This window comes from Neltuma alba, unplaced genomic scaffold (assembly GCF_004799145.2).
Source record: "Neltuma alba isolate B1F8T4 unplaced genomic scaffold, ASM479914v2 tig00000327_pilon, whole genome shotgun sequence".
NCBI lineage: Eukaryota > Viridiplantae > Streptophyta > Magnoliopsida > Fabales > Fabaceae > Neltuma > Neltuma alba.
Window position 1 is genome coordinate 1,795 of NW_021632008.1, and position 24,190 is coordinate 25,984.

Consider the following 24,190-nt stretch of genomic DNA (forward strand, 5'->3'; position numbering starts at 1 on the left):
ATTTGGTTTTAATCAAGATATATTTTGATATAAAGTCATTCATATATTTATTCATTTTCTTTCTTTTCTATTTTCTCTTGTCCATCCTAACATGAGAGATGATAATATTTTCTCTCTAATTTTCTCTTCTCTCCATTTTCTCTCTTTTTATTTTCTTTCCTCTCAACTTTTCTTCTCATCCAAATAGAGGGTAAGAGCCCCTTTGATATGAGGTAAAATGAGAGGAGGGGAAGGGAGGGAAAATGTTAATAAGCTTGATTTAAAAAATTAAAAAAATGAGGTCAAAAGCTTTTAATTAATTTTTATTACTCTTTTATATTACTTCTTCTTTTTATTAAAATTTCAAAACTCCACTTTTTTAATTTTTCAAATAGAGCTCATTAAAATTTTCCTTCCACTCCCCTCCTCTCCATTTCCCTCATACCAAATAGTATCTAAATGTGGGCTTCTATTGTAGTGAAAATTTGAATATTAGTTTATCATATTATAATACTCCTCCGGTCCTTATTATAAGACCCCATTTAATTTTTTATTTGGTCCTAATTATAAGACCCCAATCCATTTTGTCTCTTATATTTATGCATTTTTTTCCAAGAAAATCCTTCTAATAATGATAGTTTTAGCCAATATACTTAATTAGCAAAGATATTTTAAGAATGACAACACTTATTTATTATAAATAACCAATTTAACTTACTTCTTTAATCGCCTCAAATAAGTCAATTGGGTCTTATAATTAGGACCGGAGGAGTATATTAATTCTTTTCACCACATCCAATCCCTTACTCTTTCTTGGCAATAAATCATAAATTGTAATATATCCTATCATATATTCCCTTCAATTCAAAATATAAGATAAAATTAGTTTAGAACAATAAATATACAAGGCATGTACTTTTTTGACCCAAATATACTCTTATTAATGAAGAAAATAAGTGAAAAATACAATAAATGAATTAAACAGCCTCATTTAAAAAAGCCTCATCAAATATTTGATAAAAATAAATGTTATCTTATAAAAAAAATCTTCCAACAAAATTTATCTTATATTTTAAATTGGAGGGAGTATAATTTAAAAATAAAAACATTTTGTATCGATGGATTATAGAAATGCGACGCTAACGACCCTTGGGGTCTGGTGGTGCCAACTCCGTTAATTGGGAGGGAGGTCATGGGATAAAACCCATGCCCCATGCACGCGCGTGTTCATTTAGCTCTTATCTATTGGTCCACTATTAATTTTCTGATCCCTTTGACCCTAACAGTTTGATTAAAGGCCTGTTTGGGTGCTCTGAAACCGTGGTTTCAGAAGCACTTTTCCGCAAAACGAGGTAACCTCCTCCATATATTTACTTCGTAATTCGTAAAAGCACTTCTGAAACCATGGTTTGGTTTCTATCCAAACACTCCCTAATATACAGCGCTGGATTGAAATTTAAAATATTGACATAAAACCATGGAAAAAATATTAGTTAAGTTACTGCCTTCCCTGTCGCGGCACCACCGCACCAGAGCCCATAGTAGAGAAAAACGCCGTTGATAACAACAAGGCCACCATAAGGGGTGGGGGTTCAAAGAATCATTTGTTAGGTTTCAACCCTTTTATCGGCAAGAAAGCAACCAAAAGGGTTGAACAAGAGCAAGCATGGGAGAGACCCATTGTTGCAGAAATATCCATGGACAAAGGCAAAGAAGACACAGCATAGGGAAGGGAAAATCTGACCAGCAACCAAGCCAGCAATAGCACCAAATGGACAAAGAGCTTTCTACCTCTATCATTCTGAACGCGCCACCACCAAACAGAGCCAACTGAAGCCATCTGAGGAATAGATTGAACAAAATCACCAACAACCTTCATAACCCGGAACCCTAAAACGCGAAACAGAGTGGCTAGAAGTAGATCTAAGAAAACCACCACCAGGAAAGAGCTGTTATAGAGACACCCCAAAGATTTTATTTCTGTGCTAATAAAAAGAAGCTCCATCAGCAAAACCAAACAAAAGACAAAAAAAAAAATACAACAAGAAACAAAACAAGAAAAACCAAAGCACGGACGTCCCCTCATCAAGTGGAAGCCAGAGAGGGAGACGCTGTGTACGCACAAGACGAGATGCTCACACCCACCGTCCTGGAGAGAGAACTCGAGAGAGGGGAAGGCTCTTGTTAACAAAGACATTTTTTCATATGAATTTATGATTAAATAATATCAAATGTTAATATTTTAAAAATAAAACACATGATCATATATAATTAAAAAACTTAACATAATAAATATAATGACGTGAGTATTATCCAAAATCGTTTGAATCTAAAAGCATATCTTTGTCTTTAATTTATCACTTCCCTTATATTTCTTCACATTGCTCCGTGTAGTATGCAATGACAGAGATAAAAATAAAATACTACCTTCTTTCTGTCTTTAATATAAGATTTTATTTGACTTTTATTTTGGTCTTAAATATAAGATCTCAATCCATTTTGTCTCTCATATTTATATATATATTTTTAAAGTAGCCCTTCTAACAATGATAATTCTAGTCAATACACTTAATTAGTAAGGATATTTTAGGAAAGACATTACCTATTTAGGATAAATAACTAACTTAACTTATTTCTTTAATCTTTTCAAATTAATTAACTGGTTCTTATAATTAGGATCGCTCTTACAACATCTATCATTGCTTCTCTCATTTCCCCTATTTTGTGCTGCAAACTATCCAGAGTTGACTGTTCATAGTTGAGCATACCCTTGAGGGGTAATTTTGGCAATCGATCCCATTTTCTTGTCTCTTCGGAAACTACCAACCCAGCCCCAGGCCCCGGCTCGGGAGTCGGTCATAGGGTTCGTAAAATTTTCCAGCAAAAACATTCAAACCTCAGGGAAAATGGAGGAAAATATACAGGTCTCCCTTGATAAGCTTCCCATCAAGCGCTTGGATGTCATTGAAGAGAATGGACTCGAAAGATTCCCTTCGTATGTTTCTATTTCCTTTTTTTTTTTTGGGGTTTTCTCCGGCATTTCGTTTAACCTCCTCAAGAAATGTGGGAATGTCCATTGGTACTCGCCATATTTATTAAATGGAGTCAAATACAAGCATAGTACTTCTATAACCATAATTTATATCTTATACTTGAATCATTAACTGATTCTGCATTTTCCCGGCCTGCTATCGACATTCCTATTTTGTAGATTCACCGCAAGTAATATTCTAAGATGTGACGATTTCTAATTGTTGTGATTGTGACTGGTATTTGTATGCAGTAACTGCATATTGTTTCTGCCTATTTCTAAATATGATGACTCTAATGTGATTTCAAAAATTGATATAGATAACTAGTGAATGATGATCCCTAATAACTTTATTATTCCTTTTTCGTTTGCTCTGACTTATTTGCTGAATTTTGTTTATGTGTGTATATGCAGAGATTTGGATTACGATGAGAAGCGGCTATCACTGATTAGGCGAGTTGACTTTGCTTGGGCTCTTGAGAAAGACGAACAGAAGAAGAAGCAGAAGAAAACCTCAAAGGAGGCCTCAACACCATGGCAATGGCAGAGCATGGTGGAGAATTTGCAGTTAGCTCATCAGGAGCTCTCTGTCATTATAGATCTCATCAACACTGTGTGTACTACATATTACTTCTTACTTAATCTCTATTTTTAGTAACATGTTGCTTCATGAACTTCACAGAAATTCTGGCACGCGCGCATGTGTGTGTGTGAGAGAGAGAGAAAGAGAGATCTGTTCTCCAGATATTTATCTGCGGTAGTTAAAAGGAATTGTGGGATTGTATTCAAAGCTATATGGTTCTATGAAAGGATTAAGTGAATGTTGCTTTTGTAGTCTGTATATAAAGAAAACTTTTGGTTCTTTCCATTTGAATGCTTTGAGGAATGTACCTTAGTTACATCAAATGAATAATTACAATAATTGAGGCTGGTAAGAGGGAACTTTTATGAATGTGAACTTACAATACCATGGGAACTAACAATGGTTAGATCATTACATCATCCCATTCCTCAGTCTACTCTAATAAATTATTTGATGCATAGTCAACGTCATTCTGGATTTCCGATTGGTTTTGAAAATTTTCATTTGAAAATGTTTAAACTCTGCTTATTATATCTAAAGTAATGTGCTGCAGAATCAGAATATAAATGCAATATTTTTTTCAAATCATTGTATTTAGGTGGAAGCAAATGATGCTGTAACTGTGGCTGGCATGACAAGGCCAAAACCATTACCAAATGAAGCTTTGTCTGATCTTGCTGTCTCTGCAGCCACCAAGCTACAATGCTACAGGGTAGATATTCTTTCCATCTTTGACATCCTTGAGCTCTTGTTTATTTCCAGTTCAATTATATGCCACCAGTTCCCTTATGTATTGCATGAAGTCTGAGGAATGAATTACATTGATCACGATTTATGAATAGGGCAACTTGCTATAGATTTTATATTTGATATGGATATGGATGATTTGTAAGGCAAGCAGTTGTCTCTCTTTTTATAACATAAATGTAGTAAATTGATAGACTGAAGTCTTTTTTGGACTGTTACCATCCTAAGAAATTTAGCTTTTACGGGGATATGCAGTGAGATATGAAACTTAGTTTAGTTCTCATTCTCATGACAGCATGTTGGTAAGTATTTCAAGCAATCTGCCAAAGCTTTTGAACAGCAGGTTGCTAGAGAGGCAAGGTTTTATGGTGCTCTAATCAGGTGATTTTTCTTCTCTTACCTTTTACGATGCACTTATTTCCGTAAGTTCTGCCATTCTGGGACAAAATTTGAAAAGGATGTTTTAAAATTTTAGATACTATATTTCACTGCCTCTTGAATTACTCCATAAACACGAGTTTATTTTATAAATGAGTCATGGAAGCTTATTGCATCAATAATGCTTTCCCACAAGCCTATGCTGAACGCCATCACATGTCCTGATGAGCTGATAGGTTGCAGCAAAATTGGAAAGTTAAAAGACAGCGTTTGGCATCTATAGCTCCAGGAAATGAAGGTTTCACCTTTGATCTCTTTGACAACTCATATGACTCAGAAGCTACAAATCGGTCATCTGCTCTGTCCACTGTTCATGTTGACCATGATGCAGCGGGCATGTTGGCAATTAATGTACCTCCAAATTCATGCCACTCACTGCAATTTGGTTTTCTTGGTGAGCAGTCAGACAATATTCTGAGAAAATCTAATGTAAATAAATCCAACTTTTCTAGTGAGTCTGACTTGGGAGAAAGTGGCAAAGAGTCTTTAAGTGATGAAGTGTGTGTAAAGAAGTCACACATACTACTCCGTGAAGTGCATTTAGCAATTTTTAATGAGCAGGTAAATATATCCTTGTTACTTATTGTCGTAATTGCTGCTTTGCTGTGTATTTTTCTTCCCTTACATTGGACACTGGTATGCTGGCTCATTGCTTGGGTACTTTTGGATCCAGGTGTTTGATCTGGTGAATCGTGAAGCATTTAACTCATCAACTGGAGTCAGTGTGACTGGCATACATGAGAATTATTTACAGTTGAGCCTAGGTCAAGGAACCTTTGTGTTCTTATCCCTCGTGCCATCTGGTCAAGATAATCGTGAAGTTGAAGGCGCAGCCACTGATGATGTGGGAAATGCAATTTTACCTTCAGACACACTGGATGGGGTGAAGTTGCAAGATGCCAAACATAGCATTCAAAAGAAGAAAAAATGGCAGTTTCCTAATTCTTTGAGCTATGAAATTTATCTTCAACAGATCTTCCATGAACATATATTTGGAAGAGGTATCGGAAAGCCAATTTCTTCTGGCACTCGGGTTTCTGGAGTGCCAATAAAGGATGGATCAGGTCTTCTTGGTCATTTTTCTCTGTCTTTGTCTCATAGGATCTTTTCAAGTAAAGTCCTCGCTGAGCTGGAAAATGTGGTATTGCTTGTTCAGCTTTGACTTCTGCTTTGTGTAAAGTCTTTTTTTTTTTAAAAAAAAAAACACTAAAATCTTTATGTGCAGGTTTGTAGGGTCCCATATCTACAACTGATTACAAATCCCACATGGCATTCTCGGACATCATCCTGGACACTTTCAATGAAGGTTCCTCAATCTATTCTCCACATGGGCAGCCAATCAAAAATGTCAAATATTGCATTAGAGAAAAATGCTGTTAAGTCCCACTTTTGGACTAAGGTGGTCGTAAATGATGATTGCATTAACGTGGAAAGAGAAGGTGCCCTTAAAGATGTTGGCTTGTTCAAGGGAAAATCCGAGGAAATTCATTCATGAACAAATATGACTGCAATTTGGCTGATCTTCCTGTGATAATTTTGCAGCAGGTATATGTCAAGAATTTGCCTATCTTGTGGTGGTTGCCATAATTTTTCAATTTAAAAGTGGGGGGATTGCATTCGTAATCCTCCCACATGTAATGTTGCTCTCAACTTATGGTAACTTCAAACATACAGGTTGCTAGCCAGATTATTAACTGGCTCTATCAGGAAGCTCTGATGGTAGGAATAAAAGCAAATCGGGACTTTTTATGCTTGTCATTTGAGCTGGATCAGGGCGAAACACTAAGCCTGGTCGCACATGTAGATCCAGAGGATATCGATGGTTGTATATCGTGGTGGTTGGTCATGGAGGACAGTTTCGCGGAGGAGCGAAAACTTCACATAGACATCACTGATGGCGCATCTGAATACAGGAAATTCTTGGGCCCCTTATCTCTGGATTTGCTATATGCAACGCTGATGGACCTAATAGGCTTGTGTAGTGCTGGTGGTGGCCAATGATTGATCCTGCACTTGCCAAACGGTATTGCTTTTCCTTCCAGGTGTCTCCTTGACGAGCACTAACAGCTCTACACATGATTTGATGTATGTGTTATAATAGAAATGTGTAATATTAGCCACATGAGGTAGGTTTAATTGGTTTAGAGTGGAGTATAAGCAGAAGTCAAGAGTTCAAATCTTCCTGATGTAACCAAAGAAACGTGTAATTTTAATTTGAAAAGCAAACCAGAGAGAGAGAGAGCGAGGGGGGGAGGGAGAGAAGGTCCCTCAAATCCGTTCATCATGTTTGTTATGATGATGAGGATAACGAGTAGGTTTCTAGTAAGGCTGTTCCTGAGGTGGTTAGTTATGAAAAAAGTAGAAGGCATCATGTTCAGACAGGGATCCTCTTCTGTCCTGTGTTGAGTTTTGCATTTCCCTTTTTTTTTTTTTTCATTAGACTTTGTTCAATTACTGACTTGTTTATGTTTATTTATTACGTTATCAATATAGAATAATAGATATATAATCACAATAATTTGGAGCAGCCTCCTCCTCCTCCTCCTCATCATCATCATTATAGGATCAATAGATCTAAAATCCTGTAGGAAGTCCTGATTTTATGAACATTGGATGACACTGATGCTTTGAAGGTGAAAATTCTCTCTAGTTAGACGGACGGATCAACTGTGGACAATCACAATTTACATTGCGATTAGATGAAACTCTGTTTAATAAAAACCACAATCTTCTTTCCTGGAACAATACATGACGTCAAGTTGTGAAATTTATTGATATTGATTTTATTATGTTTTATCAAGCATGGACAGAGTTTTGTCGAACATCTATTAGACTAAAATACTACATTCGGTCTTAATTAGAAAACTTAATTTGTAGTATGTTCTAATTATAAGATATAATTTGTAGGCTATAAATGATGTTTTATAATAAGAATTTGAGGTAATATGAGATAAATTATATGTAGCATTTGTTACGTCACATTGAATCCTAGTGGTAGGGATTGATTGCTCACTGTATGATGAACAAAGTTTGAATTTTTATTGGGAAAGATAAGATTTAATATCTAGTACTGTTTGGATACTTCTAACAGAATCATATTTGTGTACTAGCTTTAAAAAAACCGTTTTTGCATTTGTGATATTGCCCATTACTATTGCATACTCAACCAATACAAAATCTTTAATTGTAGCAAGTTGTGTGCATCCCTAAGTCGTGAATTGCATAATGTGGTTCATTCTTCATGTTTTGTGCAAATCCAATATTTATAAAGTAAAATTATTTGTTCAATTTAAAAATGCGGTAGGTTTCTTGGTAAGTTTTGTATGCAAGAGAAATTATTTGTGAATGATCTAAATTTCAAGAGACTCAATTAATTCCATCCAATAATATTATTTAATCAAGCAATATAGAATCTAGTTGGCCAAAAAAAAAACAGCAATATAAAATCTAAAATTTGTGCGAAGATGTACTGTTCCCAAGTGGTGAATCTAAATAATGCAATGAAGCAAGATGGAGCTGAGGTTGATATGAGCATTTTTATTAGTAGAATTTACAACTCATGTCTTATTTATAAGATATTTTTTAACATATTTCACATAGACTCGAGAAAACTTTAAACTACATTAATTCTCTTTTAAAATATAACTTTTTAATTTTACTTATATTTCATATATATACATCTTGTAAAAAAATAGCTATTTATAATATAATAAATGAAGGATAAAATAATATATTTATGCTAAAAATTTAATGAGATGACTTATAGATATGATTAAAGAAAATCTTCTTTCTTTATCTTATAAATAAAATTAAAAGAGTATAAATAAGGCCTGGGTGATGGCTCCATGTGCATCCTCAGACCCATTTATAAATGAGAACGGACCACCCAAAGTGTAAACTTGGCCCCCGATCACGCTTCCATGTGGCATCTCCAATTCTATACGCTTCTCTTGAAAACGAAGCATCATTCAATTTGTTTAGTTATTATGATATGATTTGTGCATCTCACCTCAACTGCTGTATGTTTTTTTTTAGCACTAATGCACTTCATTGAATCCTAAATATAGAAGTCAGATAGTTATTACCCCGATTCCTATTGTAAGGTACTCCTCCGGTGCTTAATATAGGACCCAATTATTGAGTTGGTTTTGATCCTAAATATAAGACCCATTTCTCATATTTATTAATTTTCTCCAAATTACCCCTATGGATACTCCATCAACTATAATCAAGTAGAAGAGGGAGAGGGAATAATAAGAAAGATGATTTTGGTGTTTTAGGAAAAATATGTCACATTTCTTATAATTACCTAACTTACCTAACTTCCTTAATCTAATCAAATTAGATAAATGGGTCTTATATTAAGGACCGGAGGAGTACTTTTTAACTCGTAAACATAGAGATCACGTGAAGGAGGAAAAAGAAAAACAGGATAGGCTGTGTAAATAAAATTTATTGAAAGTTGTATTTTTTTTTTATAAAACTTAAAATTGATTGCCTGACTTTTATTGTCAAATTCCGTTCATCAAATACATGGGTTTTGGTATTTCTTTTAGTAGGATGGGCAAGCAAGAGGCAATAAGATCAAGGGGTGTTTGGATTATCTAAAAAATACTTCTAAAAAGTATTTTTTTCACAAATCGAAACAAACTCCTTCGTATATTTATTTTGTATGCCATAAAATACTTTTAAAACTATAATTTTGTTTCCATCCAAACATCCCCCAAACCCATGATCTGTATTATAAAAAGTCAGTTAAGTGCCACTTAACCATAGCCACTTTCATATGATATTTGATTTTTGTCTTTATTTTTTAAAAAATATTGCATTAGGGTTTATTTTGAATTTTTCTCGTAATCAAATATGAGAGTTAAAATTATGAATTTTTTTTAAAAAAATTTCAAATATTTTTTTTATGTATCAAAATTAATCATGAATCCAAAACCAAACATGATGCAATTGATCCGTGACAGGATATAAAATGATAATAGTAGTTGGATAGAGCATGAGCTGGAATTTTGGAGGAAGCACTTGAGTGCCCAACAAGAAATGCCAAGCGTTGTTATCCATTAAAAAAATAAATGCATCTTGGCTTTCCTTTTTAGGTCATATGCTTATCCTGCAAAAAAAAAAAAAAGCTAGTTAGCCCCACACCGCATCCACATCCTCCGCCACCGCCAATTCATTTTGCTTCCCATAAAGTTCACTTGTGGGTCTGTTCAGCACATTAGAAGAAAATATATTTTTCTATGTTCAAATATATAAAAGAAAAGGGGGGAAATGGAAGAGAATTAATTATAATAATAAAAAGGGTATGCAACCCACATGTTTCTTTCCTTCTTCTTTTTTTTTCCCCTTCAAAATTACCCCAAATGGTAGAAAAAGAAACATAGGATCACACACACACACACAAAATACAAAACTCCCCTAAATTTTCTGTCATGCGCAAATAACATCATAAAATAAGTCAAAGTTTAAAGTTTTTAATTAATGGTTGGAGATTATCCACATAGACTTAAAAAGTTTAGGGTGTGGTTTACTATTAGGTTTTAAATGTTGAGAGAATTATTTGCGTATTATAGTATTATTTAAAGTGCAGAGATTTATATAATTTAACCTGTATTTTTCATATAATTATTATGACCCTTATAATAGTGAAATTAATTACTTTTTTCTATGTTTTTTTATGTACATTTAAACATAAGAAGACCCCACTTTTCTCTTCCCATTAAATTACTCTCTGGTCCCATTTTTATTCTTTCAATTTTTTCCTTCATTTAAACAAAGATTTATATTGGACAAAACTTGAAAAAAAATAAACCATATTATGGATAAATTAAGAGTCATATGCTTATCCAACAAACTCCTTGCTTCTCTGACATGCAAAAAGCTATAACCCCACATTCTGTACCGCCTACCCAACAATTCGATTTGCTTTGGAGAAAGTTTAGTTGTATATTAAATAAGTCAATTACCAAAAAGAAGTATTTTGCTCTTACCAAAGTTTTATTCTCTTTTTGAAAATGCAGAACACTGTAATCTCACTCAGTTTTATAAATGTGTTTTTCAATTTTCAAATGTTCTTTATTCCAATCCAATAATGCTTTTTCAAATTTACCTTCCATTTTTACCAACCTATATATTCTTACGGGTTTTGGACTCTTTTTTTTTTTTGTTGAATCCAAAATATCCACTAATGATTAACTCTTTCATAATGTATATCCATTAAGGATTTTAGTGCTGGCAACGAGTCCCTCTTCAAATACACCGTTAGGGATTAAATTCCTAATTAGATATTTAACAAACACAGTTAAATATTATTTTGATTTTGAACTTTTTAACTTGTAGGGATTTACATTAATGGCAAAAAGGAAATAGATTATAAACTCAAAACTTCAAAATGTTTAATTACCTTGAAATTTAATATGCATAACCGTTTCAAACTAAACTAATACAAGAAATAGATAATTTAATTTACAAGAATGAATAAAATCGAGTTCATAATTTATTAAAAAATGCGTTTATACACCATTTAATTAGTTGCAATAACAATTATTTTATATGAAAATATTTTAATATATACAATTAATAAGAATAATTTAAGAAAAAACCATATATTTAGAAAATAAGAGTCTGATATTTCAGGTAAAAAACAAGCTTATTGATTAAATTCTCTACTTAACATCAAAAGCAGTAATAATTACATTTTAGGAGTGATTTTTTAAACTTTTCCTTTTAAAGATTAAGAATAATTTGAAAAGAAATGTTTATATGAAAAAAGAAAACAATTCATTCAAAAAAAAAACAAGAACAGGAAAACAAAAATGGAGCCGAATTTAAGGAAGGTTCGAAGCTTCGGAATCCCCCTGCATTTCGAAGGACGTACACGAAACGAATCTTCACTCTTCAATCTTCTGACTCGCCATTAAAACTTTTGGCTGTGTTGTTCTCTTCTCTAGAAGAGCACTGTAAATCCGATACCTTGTCATCTTTCTACTCTTTCTGGAATCATATCATTTTGCATGCACACCAAGCCACTGGGTCTCGTCGATTAATTGAATCCGAGAAACCAAAGGAAATTTCTGGGTTGCTGTCCGCTACAAACTCAAATCAGAGTCTTTTCTTATGCTTAATTTTCGGTTATTCAGCTTCCGGGAGTTCAAAATGGGTTTTCTGGCAGTTTTCTCGAAGCGGGTCTTCGCTTGTTCTAGTTGACGAATTCGTGTGTTCAACGGTGAACTCAATCTACAATGGATGTGCATTTAGATTTTGACTGATATGCAGATTATGAATCTCGGTCGGGGGAATTTAGTTGGGATTAGCTTGTAGTGTGAAATTAGGAGCCACAGTCACTTCTTTTGTGGAGGAATTCCAAGTTCATTATGTGCCAGTATTGTTAGGTTTTGGTGATTCTTCTGGTACTGCATGTTCATTGTGTGATTGTGGTTCTGTCTTACAATGTCTGGAGGTACACCGGTTGGTGGAGGAGGGCTTATGAGACAGAGACACAGCCAGGGGTACGCAAGCAGTGGCGATGACCTTGAAGACGATGCATGCTCGAGACTTCGTCCTTTTTCTCCTGCAAGCTTTGAAGAAGAAAGAAGAACGTGGATCGAGATTTTGGAAAATTTTCTTTGGATTGCTTCCGCGGCTTTAATCGTATACTTCGGCGATCGTGATTCCAATTTGATTTACCTCTTGTTTCATGACGAACGAATCAAAAGGTAACCCCGATTTTCTTAGCTTTTCATTTCTTTAAATTTTGGATTTTTGTTAACTCATTTAGTCTGAACAGATTCTTTCCTTTGCATCATATTTTTTCTTCTTATTTTTTAGTCTTATGGCAACTTTTTGTTTGGTCTATCAAAGCAAATCTCGGAACCTCCGGTTATTAACATGCATAATGGTGTGAAATGTAAACATCCATAAGTTGAGTAAAAATTGAGTTAAGACGTCATCTTGTTACTACTTTGGTTTTATTATTGAAATATTTGTTATCTATAGAAAACAACTTGTGCATTATTGTTTTACAAAAGTTGGTCTCTGATACGTTGCATTGGGTTAGTAACAGAAATAAGTAGTAGTTAGAAAAGTAACAGAAAGAATAACCCATTTAATCATTCTCTCTCTCTCTCTCTCTCTCTCTCTCTCTCGCATATGGCATCAGCCTATGTGATAGTTTGTAAGGTGAAGGTTAACTGTTACCACTAAAATTGCCGAAGAAGAGATGTTGAAAATGTGAACTAAATTGGCTTAGATTAGAGTTTGATAAAGACTTGCAGCTTCAAAAGTGTTCATTAGCTGTTGAAGTTCTTGACGATAATGGCATTTACCATTCGCAGAGTATGAACATAATGCGCAGGGATCTAGGTCACTGTGTTTCTATCTTTGAGCACCCTTTCATGTACAATTTCATTAACATCACTTGAAGTTCTATGCGGTTAGTTATGAATGTGTGGAAATGATAGGGAGGTTGTAGGTTCCTTATCTAGCATGGTGCAGTAGGTTAAACCTTTTACCTGTTGAAAGAGGGAGGTTTGTAGGATGAGATCTGTCTGGCAATTAATTAAGAAAGCTTTAGAATTAGATTGTTTCAATTATTTTATCCGTTACCTACTGACTTAAATGAAATCTTTGTTTCTTGTAACAGTGTCTTGTATCGACTGTACCTGTTAGTTGTTGGTATTAATAAGATTTAGCCGGGAATCCCATTATATCTACAGCATGTTCTGGGTTCTAATTTTATTTTGCCTTGTCTCATTGACTAAGATTATGACTTGCATGTGCTTCCCACAAGTTCAAGAATCAAGAAGTCATTGGAAGGCAGATTTCATGTCAGAAACCAAACTCTGTTAATTACAGGAAACTGTACTAACAACTAACACAAAAAAGAGCTTATTTTTAAAATATACCTACTTGTTTTAGTTGGACAGAAAATTTCACGCTTTTTAAATGAATTTTTCACTCAATCTATCTCTCTCTAGCTATAGAAAACAAAGTGTGTTTGATGATTTGTAAGATGATTATAGTTGACATATGATTATACCTTTTTCAGGACCTCTAAATTTGAAACAGCTAGGGCATTTGCTGTAGTCTTAGTTGATGCTGATTCTAACTGAATGTAATTCTTGAGTTACTTAATCACTGTCACAGTATTTGAAATCTCCTGAATTTTATTGCAGACTGCCTATGTATCTTGGAATGATAGGTATTGGACTAAATGCACTGATTTTCATATATACAAGCATCTTGGCATGGAGTGTTAAGAGATTTGATGAAAAATGGGGACTAAAAAAATGGGAAGTAACAAGTGTCGCTGCTTTACCATTCGTTACTGCATTTGGACTCGTCTCTTTTTGCTCGTAAGAAACTGTAATCTCTTCTCTTTTTCATTTTCGATGTATGGTATGTCTAAATACAACTCCATTTTGCTGACACTTTATTCTTCCTCCTTACAGATTCACCTTTGCATTGTGGCCAATATGGAGCTTCCTGACACTTCCTCTTCTGGTAGTTATATTTATAAACAGATTCGTCTTACTTTTTGTGTCTGTGTTTTACCTTTATCTCCTACTTGGTTTTCTTTGCTTCCAAATGGTAATGTTGGGATTACAACTTGCTGATTTTTATGTTCTGCAGTTCACGTTATTTATGGCTTGCATGGTTATAACCCCCTACCTCATAATTGGGAAGTTCCACCCTTGCTATGACGAGCTCCGTACCGATTAAGCCTCATACGATTCAAGCGAGGAATAGTGCTGACTTGCATGAAGGGTTACTAAGTTCTAACCCCCATCATTGATCGGTAGTCATGGTGATGTAGAGTGAATTTCTTTCTTTGACTATATTCTGATGTATTCTGTGCAGTTACATGCCATGTTTTCCCAAAATTGGTCACAGCACTGAGAGCCAGCATTCCTTTCTTCTTTTTCCCCGGGAAAAAAAAAGACTTGCGATCACATAAAACCCCAAATCCTATGTAATCACGATCTGTTGGTGAATGATACGCAAGAAGAGCTGGCTGTGAATAGAGCGTAATGGTGTTATATGATCTATATAGCCGATCCTGTTTAATGAGATGAGGATTGTTGTTGCAAATTGCATTATATGTTTTGCTAGTCATTTTGTTGCTAAATACTCTTCGTTTTGTTTACACACTGCACCTTTTAAAAAGGACAGGACCTCAATATGTGGGTTTAAGAATTTTTGGGCTACTGGGGCCTTCCATTGTTTCCATCTTGTTCATTAGCCAGAATTGCTTTGAAAACCAATGCTATTTTTATTTTATTATTATTTATTTGTTTATTTGTTTTTTTTATTGGCCCTCACTTTTAATTAAAGGATTTATCAAGGTTGCAGATTAATATGGATTGAGACTTACCTCTCACTTTAACTAAAGGATTTATCAAGAGTTCATAATATATTATCTTAGATTGAACCAAGCCAAGCAAGACTATAAATGGTGACAAAACTTTGTCACCAAGTATTTAGTATTGTTGTATTTTCAGAACTCAAACGAGAGCTCTGGTTAAATTGGTACAACCTTTTGTGAGCTGAAACATGTGTTTGGTAGTAAACCAATGTTATTAAAATTAAACCAATCATTCAACTAATGGAAATTATTAGACTATCAGGTCAATAAGAAAGGGCAACTCAATAAAATTTGTTTTAGGTTTATAATTCAGATTTGTATTTTTTTTAATCCGTTATTCAGCTTATTGGTTTTTGGGTGAGTTAAAATTTACCTTAAATCAACTCAGCAGTTTTTTCCCTTTCTGGGATGGGATTGTTGGTGGTGATCTAATTTTCATTTTCATTACCTTAGGTCCAATTCTGAATTTAAAATTAATTTGTTGGAATTTAGATATTGGTCTCCTGTTAGTGGGTTAGCCCATTCCTATATGCCCATATATAACTAGTTAATAAGTTATTGAATTATTTTAATCCCATTGTTTTTTTTTTAATTTTAAAAAACAAAGGGATTCAAAATTTAAAATAATGGAATAAAGTTATTGTGATGTGGGAATTGAAAGGGATCTCACCGTCTTGAAACTTTCAACTTTCATTCTCTGTCAATTCACTCTCACTTTCTCACATTTTCCAGGAGAAAATTCTGCCCTCATTTGTGGTCATCCTTCCGTGAACACAGAAATTAGTTCTCATTGTGATTCCAGTCAATTCCACGTGGAAGCAAGTTTTGATAAAAATCTCCTTAAAAACAAAGGAGACATAAGAACTAGGATGTCAAGTACTTCCTCCGTTTTTTATTATAAGAAACATTTGATGCTTATGGTATATTCTCATATATAAGAGACACTCAAAAGTTGTCTTTATTTTTTTTATTGATTTCTTATTTTACCCTTATTTATTTTGTCTCCAACTCATACTCTCTCTCCCTCCCACTTCTCTTTCTTTTAATAATTTAATTGTTCTCTCTCATATTCTCTCCTTATTAATGGGGGCATTATTGGAAAAAACATTATACTTTTTACATATTAATTGTCCTCAACTAATTTTAACTGTTTTTTTTATCAATGTAATTTGGTTATTTGTCTCTTATACTTCCTCCGTTCCTTATTATAAGAGACAAATAACCGAAGTACGTTGATCAAAAAAACAGTTAAAATTAGTTAAGAACAATTAATGTGTAAAAAGTATAATTTTTTTCCAAAAATGCCCTCATTAATAAGGAGAGAGAGTATGAGAGAGAACAATTAAATTATTAAAAGAAAGAGAAGGGGGAGGGAGAGAGAGTGTGAGTTGGAGATAATAAATATGGGTAAAATAGTAAATCAACACAAAAAAATAAAGACAACTTGTAAGTGTCTCTTATATATAGGAACATGCTATGAGCATCAAATGTCTCTTATAATAAAGAACGGAGGGAGTAATAAGGAACAGAGGGAGTAATAAATTTCCCCATGCCGCCCTAGTTGAAATATTACAGACCTAAATGTCATTTAATAAATAAAAAAATATCTCTGTCTCAACCAATAATTTCAAGTTCATTAATTGAACAATTCTGATTGAAGATGAAAAATCTTACTCATGCAATAAATGTTGAGAATGGCTTTATTATCAAGTAGATATGCTTTTCCTTACTTGGTTAATGAGAGAAAAGCAAAAGAGAATCTGAGGCCCACTGGAAAATAAAGGCCTTTGATATGCATGTCTCTAGTCCCCAAGGTGGAGAAGCGCTTCTTTCAAATCCAACCACATCTTTTGGCTAAAAATAAATAAAGGAAAAACAAAGAAGAAATGAAGAAAGAAAATTAAAAGATGTTCATCAATGTCAATATTAATGTTACCATCTTTAGTAAATTGTTTTTCCCAAGACAATATAAAAAGTAATATTTTGGAATATGGATTAACCATTGAAATGATTAAGGCATGGGTTTACAATTCCATGATTAGACTGACGGTGAGATCATGGTCAAATTATCTATAATTAGGGGTGATAAAATGGGTTGATCCATCAGTTACAGGCTTGCCCACCTCGGGCTCAAGATTACGAGAGCCAATTCTAGAAGCACCACCTCCTGACGAGTTTACATTTGGCCAACCCACCCCGTCAAGAGAGCCCTCCAACCTCCATTTTTTTAAAAGAAATTTTTTTACACATATATTTAAAATTTTTTAAATTAAAGTATAAATTTTTATAAACCAAATTCCTCTTTTTCTTAGATTATCATATAATTATATAATTAAATTATTTTCAAAAGTTGAAATATAAACATAAAATTTATTGTTAATAGTTATTTTATTAGTATAAAGATGGTAAAACAATTAAAAAAAAAGAAATCAAATTTAGAATCAAAGTCTCTAATAAAATAAAAAGCTATATGTAAATTAAATGAAAATTATAAAACTTTTTCTTATTAAAATAAAAATAAGCTTGTAAGAAAAATTAATTTAAAAAGGGCTTCGGGCTAGCCTGTGATGGATTGGGGGTTGGTAGATACAAGTTGAAAAAAATCGTATCAAAATAGTATCTATTTTTTTCAACTCAATCCACCACCTTATGGGAGGTTGGCAGGGTAAGCCTATATATTATCAGCTCTATTTATAATCAAATTAATATATTTTAATTTTATTTTTGGAAGTAGGGCTTAACTGTGTGAAAGTATACAAGTTCGTGGGTTGATAATTAAGAACTTTTGAGAGACAAATTACAACAAAATTAAAATGTTGTTTGAAAAGAAAATTATAGATCAATAGTTGGGAGAACCTAAATGAAAAATATATCCACATATAAAGAAATAAGTTTAAGGAATCAACAAAACAAAAGAAACGATCAAAGCAAAAGGAAGGAAGGAAGAATGAAATGTTGATAGGGTTGGTCAATAAGCACTTTTAAGAGGGAACTTACAATTAAATTAAAAAAAGTATTACTTAAAAAGAAATCAATACAAAAATGGTCACTACAATTTAAAACAAAAAATGGCCGTTTTGACTAGGTTCTTATAATCTTAAAAAGCATGACTTATTTCTCATATATTGTACTTGAGCTCAGCTCATATAATATAAAATTTAAAACAAAAAATTATTTAAAAATGTTGGACAATAAAATTCATTTCCCAAATTTTACGTAATGGAAAAGTTTTATCCAATCATTAATATCAAAGAATTATCAGTATAAATATAAAATTTATAAAACCGTACCTTATTTACAAGTCATAGACAATACTACTTCCAGTTTTTAATATAATCGTCAGTTTGACTTTTAATTTAATCTTAAATACAAGACTCTAATTTACTTTGTCTTTCATATATATCAAAATTTTTTCAAAGTAATCCTTATAGCAGTTGCATATGTTAAATATTATATCACAAATAGTTTTAGCTAGTACACATGATTAGTAAAAATATTTCAAGAAAGACAATATTTATTTATTATAAATAACTAGTTTAACTAATTTTTTAGTCTTTCTAAATTAGTTAACTAGGTCTTATATTAGAGATCTAGTAGTATTATTTTGGGCCGCCATGCTGCCCATGCATGAGTTATGCATTCCCTTTGGGGGAAAAAAAAACGAAAAGTGACTTCAATCGACATTCTCTCAGATCATTGGCTGTTCATGTCGTCATTTGTACACACAGAATTGTAAGGGGAAAAATAAAAAATAAAAACCACTATTTGGTTTCTAATTAATTATAAAAAAATATTTTAATTTTAAAAAATTCTTTGATTCTGACATTGTTAATCTCAAATGATAATTTTTTCTAATATTTATTTCTATTTTAAAAATCAAATTTAATATAATAACATTTGATAAGATTTTGTCAATATTTAAAATTTCAATATTGGCATTTGTTTTAACCATGTAAATTTGAGAATTAAAAAAACTGAAAATTCATTTTATACAATTAAGTGAGAAAATGAGATCTTGTGTAAAGCTAAAGGATTAAAGATATACTTTTGCTAATCTATTGTCATATTTAAGAAGCATAGTTATTTATGCACTTAAAAAGTTAAAAATTAAAAAAGATTAAATTTTAAAAATAAATTTAATATTTATTAATAATTATTTTCAAACTTTTTGCTTACATGATTAGTGTTTGAATAATTAATTATTCTACCATGTTCTCACCCCACTTATCAAGCAAGTATAAATGAAATGGACAAAGTAGTTGTGTCAAGAGGGCACGTAAGAAATCTCAAGATTAGAGATTTGATTTTAAAGTCACTATTTTAAGTAAACTAGGTGGGTCCATGTGGATTTAACTTAGTTTTAAAAAAATCAGTTTGTCATTGCAAAAATTTTATTTATTATAAATTTATATATTATAATATATATCAATTTTATTATTTTTGGCATTATACTTGAGCCTGAGGCCTCATGACTGATGCAACTTGTAGTTTACATATCATAATTAATAATTTGATGAAATGTGGTAAAGTCAAGAACAAGCAGCCAAGGTGGTCAGGTATGTTAATACTCATAATCCACATGTCCTCTCCAAAGGGTCAAGTGTATAAACCTACTGCATTATGATGAGGATTTGTTGAGATTTGATTCATTTGATAATTAACATCTTAATTGATTCTTTTATGTGATTTGAATTTTTTGAGCAATGGATTATATTTTCATGAAAAAAAATTAAGGAGAATTTATACACTTAGCCTCACATATTTTAGATATTTGGTTCCAATCCAATTAACACATGTGATTTTTTTTTATATTACTTATTGCATGTCAATCTCTTGCCATTAATATTAATAATAGTAATTAGTGATACTTTAAGCTTCACTCTTCTTTTTTTTAACTTGATTGAATAAAAGTATATTAAGTATTAAGACTAAGAACTTAAATCTTTCCTAAATTTAAAAGTGAAAAAAATGTAGTATAATTTTCTTAAGAATAACTACATCTATTGAAACTTTATGAATAACATTATATAATTTTAAGAGAATTTTAGAGACATTTTTTATGATTCAACTTATTAGTCCTGAGTGTACACTGATGTTAACAAAGATTGTATTTTTGACCCATGAAAATTTATTTTACTATGATCTAATATTTATATTTAAAAATTATAATTAAGTCCTTATCATGCATGAATTCTTCAGTATATAAAAATTTGTAAATATTTAATTTCATTAGCATAATTAACTTTATGTTATTTTAATACATTGAATTTATATATATCTCTCTCTTATGTACTCCTTCTAATCTATTTATAAGTTTCAAATTTAAGAAGGGATGCTGTCTATTTTATAAACTTTAATTTAAAGTTTGTTTTAACATTTACTGTATTATTTCCATTCTTGCCTTTAATTATTGAGTCTCTCTCATTTACCATACTCTCTTTTATTACGTTTCTCTACACAATTTTTTTTTTATCATTTTTATCATTTATTATAAGTGCATATTTAGAAACAAAAAAATATTTTTAATCTATTTATTACTTTTACTTAATTTAACTAATTATTTGTTATCTATAAAATAGTTATTAGGGAGGATGGTAGTAAGAGCAGTAAACAAAAAATTAATCTTACTTTATAAAATATTTAAATTATACAAAAATTAAATTTATAAGGACCACATATGTAATTCTAGGCCAAGAACAGTGCGGGGGAATTATTAGCTTTGAAGAATCCATTGATTTCACACCTTTTAGAGATCAAACCATAAAAGGGGTTTTTATTTTTTTTCAATAAACTATTTATACATTCTCTTCTACTTTATTTAACTGTTTATAAAAGTATATGAAGCCGATTTGTCTCAAACTTTTTTGCATGAAGGCGACGGAGTGGGTCCATCCATTACGTCATGTAAGTGGAAATAATGATTATTAATTTAATTAGGGCGTGAAGAATTATTAAATACTTTAAGACATCATATTATTTTATCAACTAATTGCTTACTAAAAATAGTTTACATTAAATAAATTAGTAATTTAATCTTTCGTGCAATTTTTTATAATTATTTTTATTTTTATTTTGATATTTGAACTGTTTTTATTATTTTGATTGAAAAGTATGTGAATAATATAATATTCATAATATGTAATATTCTTTCTGAAAAAAGAAAAGGTGATTTTATTGTCTGCTTAATGGTGATGGAGCTGGAAAGGTCAGTTTTTCCTTGTATCAAATACAGAGAAAGATGTTGTTTGGCCAAAAAAAAAATTTACTTGGCTTTTTATATATTTTAAAAGTACGTTGCTTGATATCGGTATTATTTTATACAATCAGTAACAAAGAATATGAAGAAATAAAACCATCATAAATCTCATCAAAAAATAAAAAATAAAATAAAACCATCATAGAATAAGCTACTTGGCTTGCTTATTAACATCACGGCTCATCATCAATTAAAAAATCCATTAAATTCATGAATATAATTTAGGTGTTTAATCAAATTTATTAGAAATTTTTTTAAGACATCCCTCAATGAAGAATCATCACTAATAAATATTAACCATTATATTAACATTAATATATAATAATACTATATTTGATCATTATTATAAGAGTTAGATAATTAATTCATGAATATTAAAAAATTAGTTCAATTGGTTATTAGTAACACATGTGTGTTGGATTTCTCAAGCCACCATCTTTAATTATATACATCAAAATTATTTCTTGGTAAGAACTTTCTTAATATGTAGAATCAATAAGGATATACTTGAAAAAAATATAAATTTGAGAGATAAAATAAATTAAAATCTTATATTTAAAATTAAATATAATTTTTAATTCACCTTTATATTAAGTAGCAAATATTTATTTAAAAAAAGGGGCTAAAGATAGTATTAGAATAAATAGGAATATTTATAAATTCTGAGCAATTTATTGTTATAGATTTTGTGAAGTACAGGGGACCCATATAATTGATTTGAAAGACAATATTGCTCCAAGTGGTGTAAGAAGTGTTGAACAATGCAGCTACTAAAAACAGGTGAAATGTGGATGTAACTTATTTTCAGGAAAATGCAGCTCATAATAATTATAATGAAATGTATTTTCACCATATAAAACCAACCACACTATACGGCATTGTCATCCATATTATTTGAGAAAAAGTTTGAAGTCAAACAAGTAATAAATTAAAACCACAACAATGGCACAAAGCATACCTAAAAACATGGACCAATATGCTCAAGAATGTTTCATTAAAAAAAAATATGCGGGTACTAAATATAAAAGTTAGATAATTAATTTATGAACACTAAGAAAAATAGTTTAGTTAGTTATTTATAAAAAAAAATTGTTATTAATTTTCCTAAGATGTCCCCCTCTAATCATTTGCAATTGAAATTACCCTATATGAAAATTTTTTGTTAATATATGCAATCAATAAAAATAGTTTGGGGAAATTATAAATTTAGAGAACAAAATTAGAATCTTATATTTAAAATTGAAACAAATTTCTCAATTAATTTTTACATTGGATTAAGATACAAATTTGTTTAGAAAGTTTTCAATTAGAAGCGCTAGACACTTAAAAGTTTTTGTGTGTGCAAATTTATGCTCCCTGCTGTAAAAAATATCAACGGTCAAGATTATTATTTTAATAATTAACATTAGTTTTTTTAATGGTAGAGAATAATATTGTCATAATTTTAAATTTTTGAGACAAGTTTGCGTCTAAAAAAGCTTTCAGATGCTTAGCACGTATCAGTGAAAACTTTTGAAGCAAATTTATACTTTAATCTTTTTACATTCAAGATGCAAGTATGCATTAGGAATGATAAGTGATAACACATCTAATTGTCATAAAGTGGTCCATTCACTTCGTAAATTGACTTGTAAATCAAGTGCTTTCCCAACCGAATACTTATGACAAGTTACTTGCATTTATTATATTAAATTTTTCAATTACAGATGGTTATATGTCATGTTTTAAAAATATTATTATTAAACTATAAGCATGTATAAAAAAAAACAATATACATGACTATTTGTGATTGTGATTGGAAAACTTTTCATATAGATATAAAGGACTTGATATAAATATTTTTTTTCCAAATACATAAATTGAATATTTTGACTACCATGATTTATTCAAATAAATATTCCAATACATTTCAACAAAGTGTTAGATTAATAATTGGAGCACAATAATTACATTTGACTTTGAATTAATGTTAGTAGTTAATAACAAAATTTTCTAACAAGAGTAATTAGGCATCACTATTCCAACCCTTACGTTGGATAAGTGTTGATTCAACTCAGTTTTTTTGACCATACACCCCCCCCCCACGAACACGCATTAATGAAAGGCACAATATTCAATCGGTCATTTGTGTTTATTTGAAAAATATACTCTTTTCAATGCTGAGAATAAGAAATTAGATAACTAATTTATACAAATTATAAAATCAACTTAATTAATTATTTATTTGTAAATAAGTATGTGTTGATTTTTTAAAAATATTTTTTGGTTATTTTTATCAAAAATTATCTCAATTGATAAAAACCTCATTTAATATGAGCAAATCATAATGATAGTTTTAAAAAAATAATTATAATTTTTTTAAAAAACATACATTGAGATTTTACGTTTAATATTAAAACTAATTTTTAAACTAATTTTTATATTTAAGATCAGAAAGGATCATAACAAATTATAACTTATTGTTTTGCTGTGTACTCTCCTACTCGTACTTTCAACACTTGCTTTGACAAAATGACAATTAACAATAAATTCCATAAAACCAAAGTCATATTTGTGCCTATGAATCAATACTATAGGAAACACGCAAGTGAACAGAGTCAATTTCTTGGCCAGTCAGCAATCACTTTGCATTAATAGAATATTATAATATTATCGATAATATATTAAAATATATCACTAGTAAGAATGAACAAGAGATAGTAAGAAGAAATGATGAAAAATTAAATAATTTATATAATATTTATAGCATTATTGTCATAGCCATTTAATATTTTGTTATTAGAT

General features: G+C 31.0%; 2 protein-coding genes across 2 annotated transcripts; both read left to right on the top strand.

Moving 5' to 3' along the window:
- Positions 1 to 2,805: 2,805 nt before the first annotated feature.
- Positions 2,806 to 7,079, top strand: LOC114721904 (mediator of RNA polymerase II transcription subunit 17-like). The gene is given in 9 exon segments (XM_028907829.1): positions 2,806 to 2,974; positions 3,425 to 3,623; positions 4,192 to 4,305; positions 4,636 to 4,721; positions 4,955 to 5,339; positions 5,452 to 5,919; positions 6,004 to 6,268; positions 6,271 to 6,323; positions 6,453 to 7,079. Coding segments are annotated over 9 exon segments (1,986 nt in total). The 5' UTR covers positions 2,806 to 2,885; the 3' UTR covers positions 6,780 to 7,079.
- A 4,589-nt stretch (positions 7,080 to 11,668) lies between these two features.
- Positions 11,669 to 15,010, top strand: LOC114724247 (transmembrane protein 128). The gene is made up of 4 exons (XM_028910597.1): positions 11,669 to 12,502; positions 13,961 to 14,140; positions 14,237 to 14,288; positions 14,418 to 15,010. Exons 1-4 carry the CDS (start codon positions 12,237 to 12,239, stop codon positions 14,505 to 14,507), a joined length of 588 nt encoding a protein of 195 aa, XP_028766430.1. The 5' UTR covers positions 11,669 to 12,236; the 3' UTR covers positions 14,508 to 15,010.
- Positions 15,011 to 24,190: the final 9,180 nt, after the last annotated feature.